The sequence below is a fragment of the Zootoca vivipara genome, chromosome 6 (assembly GCF_965207765.1).
Source record: "Zootoca vivipara chromosome 6, rZooViv2.hap1.1, whole genome shotgun sequence".
Taxonomy (NCBI): domain Eukaryota; kingdom Metazoa; phylum Chordata; class Lepidosauria; order Squamata; family Lacertidae; genus Zootoca; species Zootoca vivipara.
Window position 1 is genome coordinate 20429534 of NC_142589.1, and position 18948 is coordinate 20448481.

The window sequence follows — 18948 nt, forward strand, 5'->3', positions numbered from 1 at the left end:
GGGTGAGACCTGGGGAGAGTGTGTGGGACAGTCCTGAGGGCCAGTTAGGGGCCACATTTTGCCCCCAGCCCTGATGTTCCCCACACCCGATTTAGGTTGTTTTAATTACAACTCCTCAGTCTTTACTTCCAGAGGATGTGAGCCTTGTTTCTAAATGCAAAAGGCCCCAACTAAAGACCCTGGTTGAAAAATAGAAACGTCAGTGGTTTTAATGCTTGTGTGAATACTTTTTAACCCATTTCGCTTCTGCTCCGTTTGTAGGTCCAGTTGAAATTGGAAGGCGGAATAGGTTTATCTTTAGTTAACAAGGCCCCAGAAGAGCTGGTGTTTGCGAGCTTCACCGGCATTAACGTCCATTTCACACAGCTGTCAACAGGTCAAGTGCTCGAACTGAGTATACAGGATATACAGGTAACTGGATGGGTCCTCTCTCAGAAAAAAAACAAAAAGAAAGAATACTTTGGGGTGAAATTGGTCCCGGAAGTATATAAGCTAGATGCGAATATGACACGCAAGGAAAAATAAACAGGAGGGAGGAGGTTACAGCTGATTGCCAGGGGTGGCTCTGGTTGTCATCCTCTTGATAAAGAGCAGTCGCTGTTCCCCTGGGAAGCTCGCCCTCGATTCAGATCAACGATCAGGACGTTCTGGTTTGCCGAGCAGTCCCAAATATGGAATTGTGTCTGTGCAAACAGCAGGTGGCACTTGTGCGCCCAAACAGACAAAACACTCTCTAGCAGTGCTAGAAAATGACATGCTATAACCTTTTAAAGTTGGCCAATAGGAAGTAACTGGTGTAAACTAGCTAGAGTCATTTTGGCTGTTGAGTGATATAATGGTGAAGACCTTGGTGTGCCTACTAAGGCAACACAGGTGTAAATTGTGGTCTTTGGGACCTGTAAAAGTGCTCTCATTTCAACATCAGGGTACCGTTTTTCACCAGGAGCTGTTTTTCGCTTTGCAACTTGGAGGTATCTTGATGCTTCTCCTCCGCCTTTCTCCTTGTTTAGGTGGACAACCAGCTCCTTCGTACCACTCAGCCTTTCATGCTCTTCCTGACCCCCAAAACTGGTGAAAACGAAGCAACCGAGACTGGTCCTGCCCTGCAATTGAATGCCATGAAATTTCCCAGTAAGAGCCCTTTAACTGATATATACAAGGTAATCCAACTACCGGATATCGTTTGGGCTATTGAAATGCAGAACTGGGAAGAAAGGGGATGTGTGTACCTTTCTAGGCATTGCTCCCTCTAGTAGACAGAATTGGAGACAAAGCAAAACAGATGTGCAAAAAAAGTTTTTTGAACACATGTGCGGTCAGTCTAGGAGCAGGGAGTAAAGGGACCCCTGACTATTAGGTCCAGTCGTGACCGACTCTGGGGTTGCGCGCTCATCTCGCATTATTGGCCGAGGGAGCCGGCGTATAGCTTCCAGGTAATGTGGCCAGCATGACAAAGCCGCTTCTGGCAAACCAGAGCAGCACATGGAAACGCTGTTTACCTTCCCGCTGTAGCGGTTCCTATTTATCTACTTGCATTTTGACTTGCTTTCGAACTGCTAGGTTGGCAGGAGCTGGGACCAAGCAACGGGAGCTCACCCTGTCACAGGGATTCAAACCGCCGACCTTCTGATCAGCAAGCCCTAGGCTCAGTGGTTTAACCACAGCGCCACCTGGGTCCCCAGGTGCAGGGAGACCAGAGTTCAAATCCCTACACAGCCACAAATCTCACTGGGGGACCTTGGGCCAGTCACTTATGGTTTCACTTGTTCTATGCTGAATCCCCTACAGAAGGGGTATTCCAGCTTTGGGGGTGGGTGGGGTGTCCAGAGCCATATTTGGAAATCTAAGGATATTTTGTGGGTACCACCAAATATCGATTTCACAGAAGACCTGCTGATCTTCAGAAGCCTTCCCCGCACTCCCCACAAGGAAACTAGCCAAAATGCCCAAAGAGACACTCATACAGAACAAATAAAATGCAGACCAAAGAAAGCAGACAGCACGTGCGTGCACACACCTTAAAAGAGGGAACTTCTCAAATTTGGGAGATAAAAGGGCACTATGTTGGGGACCACAGTGTCCCTAAGGTTCAAGTTGACCACGCAGTGCTTCCAACATTTCATTTTATCTTTTTCTTGTACCTATTTGAAGATATGAAAAAGTTGACTTCGTGCAATGTGAACCCATTCAATGTTTTGGTAAACATCTGTATTATGTGTTAACATTCTGTCAGCCTCCTGGCATATGTACCCAGTTCCAGTCCTCAGACTTCCTTCTGGTCATGTATTAATTCTGAATCCATGTGTTCCTGAGTGGAAGCCCTGTAAGGCTGAAATTCAGAATGCAGAGTTTAAAATATGGTTTTTGTATCACGGGTCTTTTTGTGAGCACATTTATTTAGATTGCAAACTCCTCGTGTGATAAAGAGTTGTGTGCATAGATAGCGCGATAGAAAAGAACACACCTCCCTTTTGTTCCAGCATCTGATGATCACAGCTGGCAAGTTCACAGTCCAAATCGAGGAGAAGCTGCTCCTGAAACTTCTGAGTTTCTTTGGCTGTGATCAGTCAGAATCAGGTACGTTGTCAAGTCTGCAGTCACGCTTGCGGAGTCTGTAAATAAAGGAAATTAAAAATGCTTGGAATTTTCCCTACATTGGGGTGGAAAGCCTGAGATGAAAACATTTTGGCAGAATACATCTCATCCATCCCCAATAATGTTTCTATGTTGGTTTCAGCCTGCTTTTGTTTTTGATTTTTTTAATGCCATGCAGGGGCCTTAAACAATGTTTTCTAAACAGTAGTAGAAGTATTTCATACAAAACGCATTGCAAATGTTGGAATATTTTGCAGTGCAGTCCAGAAAAAGGGCTTTAAAAATAAATAAAACTCACATTTTAATATATTTTATTTAAAGATGATCTGATTTGGAGCAGGAGATTATTAGTGGGGAGTACCAAAAAGCACAGCAGTAAGCTGGTTGGGATTCATAAGGCTGCCTCCAACTAAGTCCTAGTCAGAATAGACCCCTTGAAATGAATAGACCTCAGATAGTCACTTCCATTAATATATGTGGGTCTGCTCTGAGTAGGACTAACCCTGGGTGCAACTCACAGTTGTTTTTGCAGAAACTCTTGGTTGCAGAAACTGTTAACTTGTAAGTTCCCTGGATTTATGCCGTAATTACTTTAGTTGTCCTCATTCATCATAATGGTAGCAAATTAGATGCCCCAGGTACTGTAGTAATAATGCCTGTGTCATGTTGTTGAAACACAGAAGTTGAAAGTTACGATGAAAACCTTCACGATAAGCCGGTTGATCAAGGTGGAGCACGGAAGCGATATTACTTTGAAAACCTCAAGATCAGTGTGCCGCAGATAAAGCTGAGTGTCTTCACTTCCAGCAAGCTCCCCTTGGATCTCAAGGTAAGGATTCATGGGCCCATCCTTCCAGAGTGATCTGCTGCATCGCATAATAAAGTCTTGAAGGGTGATAGATAAGCAGTGGTCTGCAGGAGATCAGCAGCCATCCTGAAAATCTCCTCATATTTAGAAAGCCAGATTTCTAGTACTCAAGGCTACAAAATAATATCTGTTTAAAGTGCAGAATCCGGGGGAAATTGGTTAGTAAAACCCACACCTCTCCCCCCCCCCCCCCCCGCTTAACAACTGAGGATTGTCTTGCCAAATGAGATCAAACGTCTGGCTTGACGAATGTTCGGTTGACAGCAATGGGCAGCCTCTAGGATATTCACGTTCTGAATGTGTGCCACGGTGATTAAGACTTGAACCTGAAGCATATCATGAAATGGAAGCCTGTTGGAGGATCATCGACAGAGACTTTGCTTTTTTAAAATTGGTCATTTGAAACCAAACTGAATACAGCTTAAAATGAATGGGAGAACCTACAGTATGTCCAGATAGTGATGTGGGACTCCACATCCAGCCCCAGCCATCTCCAACAACAACTGAAGAACCACAGGCTCTTTGTGCCCCCCCCACCTGCCATCTCTGGCTTAAAGGAGGGAGCGTTCATGGGAAAATGCTCCAGGTGGGAACTGTATGTTGTTGTTGTTGTTGTTTAGTCATGTCCGACTCTTTGTGACCCCATGGACCAGAGCACGCCAGGCACTTCTGCCTCCCGCAGTTTGGTCGGACTCATGTTGGTAGCTTTGAGAACACTGTCCAACCATCTCGTCATCTGTCGTCCCCTTCTCCTTGTGTCCTCCGTCTTTCCCAACATCAGGGTCTTTTCCAGGAAGTCTTCTCTTCTCATGAGGTGGCCAAAGTATTGGAGCCTCAGCTTCAGGATCTGTCCTTCCAGTGAGCACTCAGGGCTAATTTCCTTAAGAATGAATAAGTTTGATCTTCTTGCAGTCCATGGGACTCTCAAGAGTCTCCTCCAGCACCATAATTCAAAAGCATCAATTCTTCAGCAATCAGCCTTCTTTATGGTCCAGCTCTCACTTCCATACATCACTACTGGGAAAACCATAGCTTTAACTATATGGACCTTTGTCGGCAAGGTGATGTCTCTGCTTTTTAAGATGCTGTCTTGGTTTGTCATTGCTTTTCTCCCAAGAAACTGTATAACTTCTGTGAAATTTTATACAACATGCTATCTAGTGTGGGAGGTTTGAAGTCTGGGCCACGCAACACATTCTGTGTCTCATATTGGCCTTTGATATTTCCGTGTTGGAAAAACTCTCTAGTTTTCAGACCTTATGAAAAGCAATGCAGGATGAGGCCCAAAGACCCATCTAGCCCAGCTTATTGTTCTCACAGTGGCCAACTAGATGCCCCTGGGAAGCCAACACGAAGGGCCTGGGTGCATTAGTAGCCCTCGCAACCTGCAATTCTTAGCAACTAGTGTTCTAAGGCACATTGCCTCTTGACACTGGAGAGAGAGAGACCCTTCTGGGATGATGATGATGATGATAATGATAACAACAACAACGATAATAATTTATTATTTATACCCTGCCCATCTGGCTGGGTTTCCCCAGCCACTCTGGGCGGCTTCCAACAGAAAAATAAAATAAAATAATCTATTAAATATTAAAAGCCTCCCTAAACAGGGCTGCCTTCAGATGTCTTCTAAAAATCTTGTAGCTGTTTTTCTCCTTGACATCTGATGGGAGGGCGTTCCACAGGGTGGCCGCCACTACTGAGAAGGCCCTCTGCCTGGTTCCCTGCAACTTGGCTTCTCGCAGGGAGGGAACCACCAGAAGGCCCTCGGTGCTGGACCTCAGTGTCCAGGCAGAACGATGGGGGTGGAGATGCTCCTTCAGGTATACTGGAGCGAGGCCATTTAGGGCTTTAAAGGTCAGCACCAACACTTTGAATAAGCCCCCAAAGAAACTCTGCACATCTGCCGTGGAACTGTTGCACATTATCCAAGCGAAACACTATCTGTACCCACCAGGCTGGCCATTACCCTGTGGGAACAGAGTGGGCCACAGCATGCTCTCTTGCAGATTTGCTTTGTGTTGGGTGGGGAGAGCTGCACTGGGGAGCAAGCTGCTGCCTTCTCTTGCTTTTGTTCCTGTGCTTCTCTGAGAAGCACTCCTGATAAGGTTCCAGGGAACCTGGAGTTCCTGGGAACACAGTTTGAAAAATACTGTTCTGAGTCAACAGACCTATTTTTAGCCTCCAGTTGACAAGGACCCTCCACTTAATAATAAAAAAAAGCCACATGTATTGTGGCATTCATTCTGAGCTCAAGTCTGGGGCAGGCAGTGCAAACAAAAACACAGGGAGCATTAAACCGCACGGTGCTGGGGACTCTTTGGAAAGCAATGGCAGAGTTATTCTGTTTGCTGTCCTTACAGTCCAGAGAGGCCTACAGCTTTAGCGGCCGCTGCTGTCTGTCCCTCTCAGGAAACAGGACGGGAGTGGACTTAGAAACGGGGAAGAGGCTTATTGCCTCTCAAGGAAGCTGTCTTTCCTTGTGCGGACCAAAAGCGAAAAAGCTCAGGGAAGGAAAATGGAATGAGATTTTCAAGGTGTCCTTTCAGATGCCTTTTTTTATTTTTAACAAGCGCAGCAGCAGAGAAAAGGCAGCCTCTACCTGGGCTTCGAATGCTAAAGCTCTCTCCATTCTTGTATTCTCTCTCTCTCATTTTTCATAAGCTCAACCCCAACGTGATTGGGAGGTAAGAAAAGAAGATGAGGAGAAGCATGTGCCGAGTCATGCACATTTAACACAAAACGCCTCTTGTAGTAATCCATAAGCAAAGCTGCCAGGTTTATAGCTGAGAATATGGAATTTAAAGGATTGGTAGCCTTGAGGTCACATCTCACTGGAGATGTTCTGTTGGCCCTACCTATAGCGGATGGCAAGAGAGGGTGTGGCAAATTGAATTGTCAGAACATCTGATTTACCACCGCAGAGTTGTCCAAGGTTTTGCCAAAGGAGATATAGTATGGGCTTCTTCTATAACCAACAACAGCATATGACACATACTTCCAATTGCTCATGCATCATGGAGAGGGCAGTTGCCTCCCCCCTGTCGGTTTCTCCTTTTGCCTGGTCTAGACATGTTTCAGACTGTCCCTTTTGTTGTTGTTGATGGTGACGATGACTTGTGATCTGATTTCATTTTGATGTAAATTCTGACCCATCTTAATTTCTTAATGTTGAAGATGGAGATGTAAACAATATTATACTTTACTCAGTCACAGTTATGTTTTTCTCCATTTGAATTGTTCATCCTGTTGATTTTTTTTTTTTTTTTGCTGTTGCTTTAAAATGTTAAGATGCCAATCTAGTTACTCTGTTTGCTTTAGGCATTGAAAAGCACCCTGGGCTTCCCTCTGGTTAGGTTTGAAGATGCTGTGATCAACCTGGACCCCTTCACCAGAGTCCATCCCTACGAGACGCAAGAGTTCATCATTAACGATATCCTGAAGCACTTCCAAGAAGTGAGTTAATTTTGCACTAGAGGGCGCCGGGCCACACGGAGCCAGACCTTCCTTCCCCACTCAGGTTCACCAAAGCCCCAGTCTGAGGAGGCTTGAGGGCTGCTAGTGTTTGATGACCGCGATAGCGCAAATGCTCTGATATGTTTATAGCAAGGGTGGGCAGCCTTTTGTCTGTTAAGTGACCGTGTTCTCTTCGGGGGCAATCTGTGTGTGGTCCCCTATCTGAACACCAACCGCTCATGTGGTTGATCCAATATAGGGTAGGTTGCACAGGCATCTTATTAAAACACACACACCCCGTGCTTGCCAGTGGTGGCCACGGCCAGAATAAAAAATGGGTGGGGCCACACCTTTCTTTGCTCCTCTTGGTCCCTGCCCAGCAGACTGCAAGGAAAAGAGTATATTGCTCCTGCCGGAGCTGTGAACTAGTATTTTGCCAACAGTCTCATGGAATGAGTTCAAGGGCCACAGGTTGCCCACTTCTGTTTTGTAATCAGAGTTGGGGAAGTGGGTGTGGCCACCCCTTCTCTTTCTCTCTGTCTCCCCCTTTCCTTTGCTGTGTGTTCTCCCTTACTGTCTGTGTTGTAGCCCAAGTTACAAAGCAACTTACTAACACACATATTATCGCCCCTTGAAGGGTTTCGATAGGGTAAGACATGAATATTGGGGTGTCTTTAGCTCATTCACTCTGACTGCTGTTTTAGCACCCATGATGAGATCAGAAGGCTGCATTTTGGTCTTCTCCAGCTCTGTGATTCAGATACAGAAGAGAGGAGGGGAAAGGGTCTTATCTGCCCCTACTTTATGGTTGCCCCTCCTTATGCAAAAGAGCTCCCTTTACCGAACATGATGACTTTGCCGTGATCTCTGTTGCCAGTGATGTTTCTGATGCCCTTTCCAGGAGCTGCTCAGCCAAGCGGCAAGGATCCTGAGCTCCGTGGACTTCCTTGGCAACCCGATGGGTCTCCTGAACGATGTTTCGGAAGGCGTTAGCGGGCTGATAAAATACGGAAACGTTGGCGGCCTTATACGAAACGTTGCCCACGGTGTGTCAAACTCTGCTGCAAAGGTAGGGATACAAAGGATAAGGAGGCCCGTTTGTTCTTCCTGCAGCTCTAGCAACCACTGATGCCTCAGAGCAGGGGTCAGCAAACTAAGGTCCGTGGGCTGGATCAGGCCCAATTTCCTTCAGGATCTAGCTCACAGGCTGTCTGTGGATTGGCGTGGGGATTCTGTTCAAAAGGGCTGCGCCATTTCCCCCCCTCTCCCGCACACACACCGTGGCGCCTCCTCCCTCCCTCCCTCCTCCTGGCTTCTCCCCGCCCTGCCTAGAGGAGGAAGGGGGCTGGGCTGAGCTGGCTGATCACCATTTTAAGCAGCCCCTCTCCGGAGCCAGCCCTTTCACACCTCTCATCTTCCCTCCGCTGCCACCACCCTGGTGCTCCTGTGGGCCAGAGAGCAGAGTGGACGAGCCCCCCCCTCGCCTCTTCTTCCAGCTCTCCCCACCCACCCACATGCCACTTCTCCGGCCTGCCACAAGGTCTGAGGGACAGTGGACCAGCCCGCAGCTAAAAAAATTGCCGACCCCTGCCTCAGAGCAACCTTCGCCTACCTGTTTCTCTCCAGGAATTCTCAAACAACACTGTTTGAAAGCACAAGTATTTGTGTTACCAGGTGTGATTTTCCCAAAACATGGGTTGGCAAGACGGCTGACTTGAACCAGTGGGAAAACAGTGCATTTTAACATAAATAAAATCATCAGCCGATATCGTGACACATCATAGGGCATGTCTTTGTTTTCACCTTCTGTTCCATATTGATGGACTGTTGCCATCCGCGACTGGACCTAACGGACAGGGGTACCTTTAACTTTTTATATAATAAGAGCTTCCATCCTTTGGAACACCCTGCCTATTGACACCACTCAATATTATTCAAACACATACGGAAAAGTTTTTATTTCAGCAAGCCCTGCCCAGAGATATGGGAATATATCCAATTCTACTCAAGGGTAGACCTATTAAAATTAATGGGCCTGCCCTGATTGTGACCAACTTTGGATGCAATCCATTGCACTATATTTAACGTTAGTCCTACTTAGACCCGTTGAAATGAATTGATGTAACTAATTTAGATCTGTTAATTTCAGTGTGTTTACTCTGAGCAGACACTAGCGTTGGATAGAATTTGTAGTTGAGTTGCATATATTGGTTTTCAAAGTTTAATTGATTATATTTGTGATTATTTTATTTGTATTTGCTTTTTTGTGGTTTTTGAGAACTTTGGCTGTGTTTTATTTGCAGTTTTTCTCCTCCGCGGTTTTATCTTTGCCTCCCTTACAGTTCCTCATGCTGTCAAATGAGTTCTGCCCCGAGCAGAAGGATTGTCAGATCCCAAAACAGACAGAACAATGTGCGCACAGTATATCTATTTTAGACATTTATATACATCGCTACATCGTTTGATTCTAGGGCAGTTTGCATTGAAACAACAACTTGTAAAAACAACAATGAAAACATTACAGGACAAAGTTCAAATACAATCAGCCGGTTGATTTCATGGCTTAGTGATGCATGCTCTATTTTTCAGGTCCTCATTTAGACATTGTGTTCTCCTGTTTTTACAGCCTCAGCACAATTGAGGCAACGTTTTCAGCGTGGGCTTTTTTTCTTTTCTTTTCCCCTGCTGAGATTTATGCATTTTTCTTCCCTAAGCAGCGAAGCCCCATCAGAACCCATCTCGAGCATGCCTGTTTCGGATTATTCATTCCAACCTACATCGAATGCTGTGTGCTTTTGCATCTTGCAAAGGAATCTTTGAAAACTCGGCTCGGGTGTTGAGAAGAAATAATCCAGTCTCGCCACAAGGGAACCTAGCCAGACCAGTAAAAATCGTGGCCATTGGTTCTGCTCTTGTGCGCTGTCTGCAGGGAGAGTATGATTAATTAGGGTGTCTGCTCTCACTGCAAACCCTTCCACCTGACACAGAGGAGCCAGACATTTTCACATCCTTCAGTTCATTACATCAGTTCTGAGTCGTTGGAGGTTGAGGCAGCCAAAACCCGTCTAGGGAAATTTGTACGTGTCTTATGCCCCCTCAGTTACCTGGTTCCTTTTCCTCCCTTTTCTATTTTAAATAGCAGTTCAGAAGATGCAAATAATGGCAGACCTTCCATATCCACATACTTCTTAACGAGGCTGAACTTTAACGACCCCTTTAAAAGAAATAAAAAGTGCCTGCAAGAATTGCACGCACGCACACACAAAAATGCCTTATTTATGAGCTGTGTCTGGTTTTGCCATTGTATAGATTTTCTGTTTAATCACTGTTGATTATTCCAGTAATGGGTTTTCCATGTATCTCAGAGCGTGTACTGGGTGAATGACTTCTTTCAAGTGGAGAGGTTCTGTGTATTTAAGTTGGCACAGAAACTCAGGTTAATGGAAGTTCACTTCAGACCATTCTCTGCGGCATGATCCCTTGGAGACTGGCTGTTTTTGTGTGTTAAGAAGGGCTTTGATCCTAAATATAGGGACCGGAGGGAATTTCCATTCCATCTGCCATGGCTAAAAAAGAAAAAGAAAAAAAGAAACCCAACAGTCCCGTTTGAACTATTTGCATCAAATATCCTCTCCCCCCCCCTCCATTTGGGTTTTTTCTTTTTACTCCCTTTGGGTTGCAAATACCAAAAGCTAAAATTATTCCTCCCTTCAATGACTTCTTGGTTAGAGACGACAGTTGGTGGTGCAACTTTATAAGCAACAAGATGAATTCCTTTTAGTGATTCAATTCTGTCCTCCAGCTCGAAGTCTCGGTTTTATTGCAGTGTCTGCCAGCGTACGGAGAGGGGTTGTTTTTTATGAAATGTTGTCTTTCTGCGTCAGAAATATTACGGTCTGGTGGCTCACTCTGCGGATTATTTGCTGGCGGCTAAAGAGTCCCGTGCTTGCAGTCCATTCTGGAAATTACAGAAAAGCTGCCATGACTGGTGTGTAAATATACATGTTTGGGCACAGGGTGCCCAAATAATCCCTGCAGAAGATGGACTTTAAAACCGAGTAAAAGCACAATGTTGGGCAAGGTGATGGCAGCAAGCTTAGGGAGACTGGGGTGGTGAATGCGTGTGTGAGTCTGCAGCAGGGCAAGTATGATCAAAGATAAAAGAGAGAACAACAGGCAAGGGCAGAAAATGTACATATGGAGCTGCGCATGTGCATGAAGCTTCATTTCAGTAGGAACTGAGCTCAAAAAAACTTCTCAAAAGAGATGAGAAGAGGTTTTGAACGGTTGGGGATGCCACAACCTACATGTTCAGAGTGGTTCTCGAATGCCTTCGTACTCATACGTTTTGGCTCCCAAACGCCGCAAACCCGGAAGTGAGTGTTCCAGTTTGCGGATGTTTTTTGGAAGCCAAACGTCTGACACAGCTTCCACAGCTTTTGATCAAGTGCAGGAAGCTCTACAGCCAATCGGAAGCCGCGCCTTGGTTTTCGGAAGTCGAACAGACTTCTGGAATGAATTGCATTCGAGAACCAAGATACGACTGTATATTAATCAAAGACAAAAAAACCTAGAGCACCAGACGTACACCTATATAGGTAAAACAACTACTTTATAAGTTGAAGTTACAGGGAATGAAGAGAAACACAAAATACAGAGTGCAGAGTCTGCATTTTCATGATAATCTCAGATATAGAAATGACTTTTATGAAAGCACTGGTAGGTGCCATTTGGGGCTTGGGTGCCCTTGATACGGGTGGGGTGGGGTGGGTGATAGGATGCAGTTCTTAAGCAATTTGTTAAGGCAGATCTTTATGCCTTCTGTGACTGGTCTGCTTTCCCTCTCCACAAGATGACCCACTATGTAGTGAAAGCTCCTTTCTGCTTTGGTGTGTCAGCCCAACGCCTCTCAAGAGATAATGCTTGGCTTTTTGAAACGACACTTTCCCCAGCTTGCTGCAGGGAATGATCCTCTGGTGTGACTTCTGAGACAGTGCTTTTGCTGCAGCCATATTCATGGGGAGTGGAAATCAGTCTCTTACTTGTTTATTTTTATTGTCGTTTATTGCATGTATAGACTGCCTTTCTGCCAAGGCACGTGATGTGGTTTGTCCTAATGGTCCAGCTGGCAAGTTACTGGCATGTTAATTCTTCTTAGCTGAAACTTCCAGGACAGATTTCTCTCTAAACTAGTGAAGGTTGTGTGTACACACCTCTTTTGGATGTGTAAGCTTTGTCTTCTCTCTCTTATCTCAGTATCTCCTGTAAATCCAATATGGCAGATTACAGCAAAATATACACACTACATCTCCACTGAAGGGTTTTGTTCTGTACTGTACTGGAGAAATCACCTTGCCCCTCTTATTAAAGTGAATTGTTCATCTGAACATTTTCATCTGAAGTATGACAAAGTGATTAAAACCTGGCACAGCTGATGTTGTGACGTGCCCTCCCTCCAGCATTGGGAGTGGTGACACCCGCTGTTTTGCAAAATATCCGCTGCGGAAATTCCAGGGGACTCTCTGGATTCTAGCAAGGATTTTTATTTGTTTTTTGTTTAATTGGGCTCAGCCAGGCTATATAGTCAGTGTTTACATGTCTTAATCGAAGTGTTGGGACTGGAGAGACCCAGTTTCCTATCCGCACATAGCCATGAAGCTCAATGGGTGAAATTGGGCAGGTCATTATTCTGCAGGGGGGTTGTGAGGATAATATTATTTGGTGGGACATATTTTTCTGCCATCTTACAGAACCACCAACTTTATTACAGGGATAAGCTCTTGTGGACCAGCAGCTCCTTCATCAGATCCGTTAAGTCCACTGTAGCCCACAAAAGTTTATCCCATAATCAAGTTGTTAATATTTAGGACAGCAGTAGCCAATGGGATCCCCTTTAGAGGAATGTTGGACTGCAACTCCCATCAGCCCCAGCCAGCATATCCAACAATCAGGGGTGATGGGCGTCGGGACTTGCAGTCTGTTGGCTTAAGGCGCCGTACGTAGGTCTCTTTGCTATCAATCTGCCTGGTACTTTCTGAAGGAGGACACTGTAGTACCTGATGCTTTGGACTACAACTCCCATCACTTCAGATATACCATGGGGAACACCAAGCTTGAAGTTGGTTTACGAAGGGGCAAGCTGAAACTGAGCCCTTCTGTGCTAGTAGCAGCAGCAGGTGCAGCTCAGTTTCTAGCACAGCCATGCTGTGCGGGGAGCCTCAAGATCTTCCTGGGTCTTCTCCAGGGGAGTCTGCTGAGTCAGCGAATGGCAGTGGTCTTGCCCTGCACATTCGCCCGAGAGCGCTTCTGCTTCTCACTCTCACCCCCTGCAGATGAGCATTCCAACTCCAGGGTTATGACAGGCAGTGCTAAAATAGCAAGAGGTAATTGACAGGGATATGTCACGGTATGTGAGGACAGAGAGATGGCAAGAGAGGCTGGGCAAGGTCTTGGAGAGCGTTTAAGGTAAGAACAAAGAGTTTGTGCTACACCAAGGAATGAACAGGAAGTTGCTGTTGTGTCAATTTCTTTCTTTAAAGCAGCAACAACTTGATCCCTGTACTAGCCTTTCAGTTTGAAGGCTGCTGTGTAACCCTTGTTTTGGTTTTAGCACCATGAGTGTGTTCAACAAGCAAAAGAATCCTTTTATTTGTGACTTCTATCAGGGCTGAACAGAAGGTGCAGTTCTTGTTTCGAGCTGAATTCAGCCTTGCTTATTGAAGGCAATTATGTTTGAGTGTTGAGCTGCGAGGTGGTACACGTTACATAATACACATTGTGCATTTAGGGGGAAAACACCACCCCCGTTTCCCCCTCCTCCTGTGTAAATTTGAATGAATGATGACTTTGAACCCTGGCAAGGGAACGGCTTGATCTGGACTCTCTGTCCCTAAGTAAGCGTCCAGAAACAGACTGGCCAGTCTTTAGCAGACTACCTCCCCCAACCCCTCAGAGCCTTTTAATATGGTCAGGTCATATCATACTCTGCAAACACGGGGCAAATAATAGCTTACTGGGCAGCTTTTGGATTTTAAACGCTTGCTTGTGATCTTGTTTGTTTGTTAAAATGAAACGAGTTCAGTAGATTTGCATTGCTCACCTGACTCTTAGAGTAGTTGCCAATCATATATTTGCACATGTTAAAATTACTGTATCTACCTGAGAAGAGGACTAGCTATTGGGTCTGTTCCTTGTGAGTTCTTGCACTTCTGCACTTCCGATCCTCTTAACTACGGAACAGTAGCTCAAATCTTGCACAAATTAACAAAGCCAGCAGTGCTCCTCGTGTTACAGTTTTTCTTAAGCCAAATGAGCAGTTGGGGGGGGGGGGACAGGGACACAAAGTTCTGGGCTGCCCGACTGCTTTCTGGAAAAGGGATACTCCTCTTTTACCATCTTCACCCCTAAAAGACACTCCCATAGAAATGAAGGAGAGAGCTGTTCTCTTGACCCATTATAGGGTCTGGAGGACCTTCTCCTTTTATGAATGTGCTGCAATCCTACAGGGAGTTGGAGCTCTGGGCAGATCCTTGACCATTAGCCATCATCTCAAGGGAAAATATATCTCATAACAAATGAGGTATGTGGCCCAACTCCTATATATAGCAACAAAAACATTCTGCGAGCCAGACTCTGACCTGCGGGCATAGGGCGGTATATAAACTAAACTAAAATAAATAAATAAATAAATAAATAAATAAATAAATAGGCAACAAAACTGGATTATACAGAATACAGAAAAAGTTACAAGAAAGGAGTTTCTGGCTAAACAGCAGGAACAACTTTTGACAGTGGAATGGACTCCCAGGAGAGCTGATGGACTCTCCTTCCTTGCAGGTTTTTAAGCAGAGGTTGGAGGGCCACCTGTCATGTATAGCTTATGAAACAGCTAAACTTGCCAGGCAGCCCCACAGATTCCCCCAGGAGGAGTAGATGTGCTTAGTTTGAATGTTGATTGTCCTGTTTTGCCTCCTTGCCCAGTTGAGAGACATTCTGGGGAGGGGTGTGTGGCAGAGGCGGGGGGGGGGGGGAGAGAGAGAGGTCGGGAAACCTTTTTTTCACCTTCCCAAGGCGAGGTCCTCACACTTTGGGAGAAAGGGGATCAAAGGAAACAAAGCACAGAAGGATAAGCGAAAAGCTGCCCCTGCTGCCCTTTCTGAAAACCAGATTGCCTTGTTTGGATTTTCTGTGTTAGCAGGATAAAAGCATGCTATATTCTCATGGGGTGGCGGGTGAGGAAGGAAGTTTCTCAGCTTCTCCGCCAGCCTGTTTTCATCCTAAGGAGAAGGTGCTTTGGAGAAGTAGCTGTGCATGTGCCTCTTTTGCAGCATCCACCCAACCCTGGAAAGTTGGGGGGGGGGAGGCTCGGTGGGACTTTACGCCTCTTTTCCGCAAAAGTGATCTGTTAAAAAGAGTATTGGTTGCTTAATAAAGTGTAGATTGCCCTCTCCGTGAACCCGCCAGTGACTCTCCAGCTGGGGTCATTCCAAGTTCATTCTGTGGACTTTTGACTGCCTTCTGTGTATGTGAAAACAGCCGGCAGCTCCTGCAGGGATCACTCATTCAGGCCTGTAACACAAAACTATTCCCCCGTAGGCTCCTGCTGGGCAGGCTCACAGGGGGTCCTGGGGCTGGGGGAGCTGCTGAGGGCAGGGGGGAGATAGCCCCCTTCCCACATCGGGCATCTGTAGAGGTGGAGAAGAACTGGGCCCTCCCCGGCAGGTCCTCTCGACTGGCTGGGCATCCCTATAGACAACTCATTAGACTTCTTTGCAGATTACCCAGCAACATGCTATTGTCAGAATTCATTAGGAGGCTGGGTTAACGAGGAGATGCGAGCTAATTTAAGTGCCTTTCGCTTGGGCTTCATGACATAAATTGGGGGTAAAGAGGATGCCGTCCGGCTTGGTGGAAGGAAAATTTGCTGCTACCTTTCTGGCGGCTTCTGTGTTTGGGCCGTGTACAACCTGAATTTGAGCCTCTCTTTAAAAAATTCTGCCAGAGTCAATGCACCACCAACACCCTACCGGTCTGAGAATTGTTAGTATGTTGAGATTTGTGTGCGTTTATTGCGCTTTCAGGCACATGTTCCTGACTTGCCAGCCCATGCCCACAATATGCCAATCTGAGACTCTTTCAGGTATCCTGAGGTTGAGGGCAAGTGCTATGAAGCAGACTTCTCTTGCCAGTTTTTTTTTTTAGCAGGGAGGGGTGGTAAAAATGTCAGGCTTTTTGTAGAAGTGACACATGGGCCAAGTCTATTGTATGTCTGCTTTTCGCTGAGTCCTTTGGTGGCAGCATCTTTGCCGTTTTGTACTACGTGGATTCTGTTTCCAGGAAGGCACTGCAAGGATTCTGGTATTAAACATGTCTTGTAATGCAACATTGCACCAAATTCCTGTCTTTATATTTATTGAAATAAATGTCCTGGTAAATTTGATAACCCCGTGAGTGAGACAGTGAGGCACAAACCACAGATCATGGTTTTCCTTAGAGGGACATTGAGACAGGCGGTATAGACTTAACTAGAAAGCCATTCCTTATTTATTTCATTTTTTTTCAGTGTGTGCATTTCAAGTCAGATAGGGAATGTTTTAAGTTTCCCAAGAAAATATCTAGCTATGTCTGTATATCTGCAGGAAGATGCTGCATTTCATATATGTTAATTTACATTCATTTTTAAATTATTAACAGGGTCTTTTTTGTGGTGGCAGCCCAACATTGGAATGCTCTCCCCATGCACTATTAGGCCACAGGGTAACACTGAGTAAATGAGGCACCATGCAGAGATCTTCCTGTTTCGTACAGGATCTTGAATGTTTAATTGATTTTCTGTGCTGTTTTGAATATTCTTTTGCTACCAGGATGGGGAATGAGATCCATTTTAGCTGCAGCTCATTCATTTTCAGCTTTGTATTCTTGTTATAAAAAGGCATGCCTAGACATATTGCTGTTGCTCCCATAACCTAGGTTTAAGGTGCCATATAGCTCCTAGCTTTCATATCTCAGTTTCTAACACTGTATTTGATATATATTTAGTTTCTGTCTGTTGCTGTTCAGATGTGAATAACCATCAGGAGCCTTCTTTTTTTAAAAAAATAATGTTGAGAAATAACGGGGCAGAATAGAAACGGCGTTTGCAGAGGTTTTTAAAAAATGAAAATGAAGACCTTGCTGTGCTGTTTCAGCTGCACAGAAATGCCTTAAACATTAACCTGACCTTGCGACCTGCTGCAGAAGCAAGGCAAACCAAAGGTAAAGGGGTGGCAATGCATGTTTTCGGAGAAGGGTTGTAGCTTAGTGGCAGAGCATCTGATTTGCCTGCAGAAGGTCCAAGGTGCAGTGCCCAGTGGCATCGCCAGGTGGGGCTGGGAGAAGACCCTGCCTGGAAATCCTGGCGAGCCTCTGCCAGTCAGTGCAGGGTCAACAGTGCTGAGCTAGATGGACCAAGATCTGGCAGTTTCCTGTGATAGTTAATTCCCTTCTGCCTGGGCATTGTGCCTGCTTTAGAACTCATCACAGAATTGCTTGGTATCTCTGAGACCAGCAGTGCAGATTGAGTGTTGCTATTGTTAACTTTGCATTTCTTTTTCAACTTTTTGTAAGGGGCTTGCCATCTTCTCGCAGCTCCTCTCTAGGCTTAGCTATGGCTACATATACATTTGCGTGGCACCACAGTGTGTTGCTTCCGAGCGGCTCCACTCCAGGCTTAACCAAACAAAGGACAGCTTTGCTGAGAACCGCTTCTTGCATGCATCATGAAAAAAACTCTGGGAGTTCCCAGGTTTAATCAGGCAGATGAGGTGGAAACCGGGCATGTGTCATTTGAAAAAGAATTGGTGGAGTGGCTGGAGAGAGTGTTGTTTTATTTAGTTGTTAGGAAATATTTATGTACTGCAGTTCTCTGAAATAAATCTGAAAAGCAGATTGCAACATAGTAACCCATAACACCTCCTCTCATAACAAATTCAGATGATACTTATAGCTGTGTAGTGTAGACTTCAGCACAAAAACAAACAAACAAAAACCTATTTTTAGAATAAAGCAAAAGTGTGGGGGGGGGGAGAGATTGTGCAAGCACGTTCTGACGTTTCACTCCCATCAAACTCCTGACAACGTCATTGTGGAATCACAGTGGAGCGGCAAGGCCTCTCACAAGCTGTTCCTCATTTCCCAGACTCATTAGGCTGCATTGGGGCAGGGGGATAGTCCTGCAGAGGAAGCAATGGTCCCTAAAAGCCCTCAATGCTGCCATTCATTCTCATGGCAATGCCCAATGCAGGTCTTCTCTGAGCCCGTAACACTGTTAGATAAGCATGGAGTCTGGGAAACAGTGGCTACAATGGTGTGGCCAAAAAAAAAAATGAAATTACAAAGCTAATAAAAGTCTGGTGGATTGAAGTCTGGGTTTGTTATGCATTCATAGAATTGTAGAGTTGGAAGGGATCCCAAGGATCCAATCCCCTGCAGTGCAGGAATCACAACTAAAGAATCCCTGACAGATGGCTGTTTAAAAGCCTCTAAGAAAAAAGAGTCTACCACCTTCCAAGTTGATCCCACTGTTGAACAACTCTTGCCATCGGAAAGTTCTCCCTAACTCAGGAACTATGAACCTACTAGATTTAACTTATGACCCAACCAGCTGGGAATTCCAGCAACGTCACTACGAGTCATGCATTCAGCGTTAATGAAAGTTCCATGTTTGTGTGTTTGTTGTCTTTAACAGTTCACTGGAACTTTGTCCGATGGGTTGGGGAAGACAATGGATAACCGGCATCAAACAGAACGAGAGTACATTCGATACCACGCTGCAACAAGTGGGGAGCATCTCGTAGCTGGCATTCACGGACTGGCTCATGGTAATATACAAACATGGAATTATAAGGTACCCCCCCCCCCCGGGCCATCTAGTGCAACCCCATACAATACAGGATTCCACTGCTGTACAGTTCTTACTGTCATTTCTTCCTTATGTGTAGCTGGAATCTTTTTTTCCTACCCTCTGGAGTAGGAGAAAACAAGCTTAC

At 45.5% G+C, this 18948-nt stretch overlaps 1 protein-coding gene across 14 annotated transcripts in view; it reads left to right on the top strand.

The window, feature by feature from the left end:
• Nucleotides 1-18948, top strand: part of VPS13D (vacuolar protein sorting 13 homolog D) — a 116605-nt gene that overhangs the window by 75827 nt on the left and 21830 nt on the right. For 13 of the 14 annotated variants that reach the window (XM_088671709.1, XM_088671711.1, XM_060276152.2 and 10 more), the window contains 7 exons: nt 262-411; nt 1011-1160; nt 2481-2577; nt 3276-3424; nt 6788-6922; nt 7824-7991; nt 18648-18780. In XM_088671709.1, coding sequence (XP_088527835.1) covers nt 262-411; nt 1011-1160; nt 2481-2577; nt 3276-3424; nt 6788-6922; nt 7824-7991; nt 18648-18780 — 982 coding nt within the window. Of the gene's footprint in view, nt 1-261; nt 412-1010; nt 1161-2480; nt 2578-3275; nt 3425-6787; nt 6923-7823; nt 7992-18647; nt 18781-18948 lie in introns of those variants that run through there. The other variant, XR_015950462.1, reaches the window with a different exon arrangement.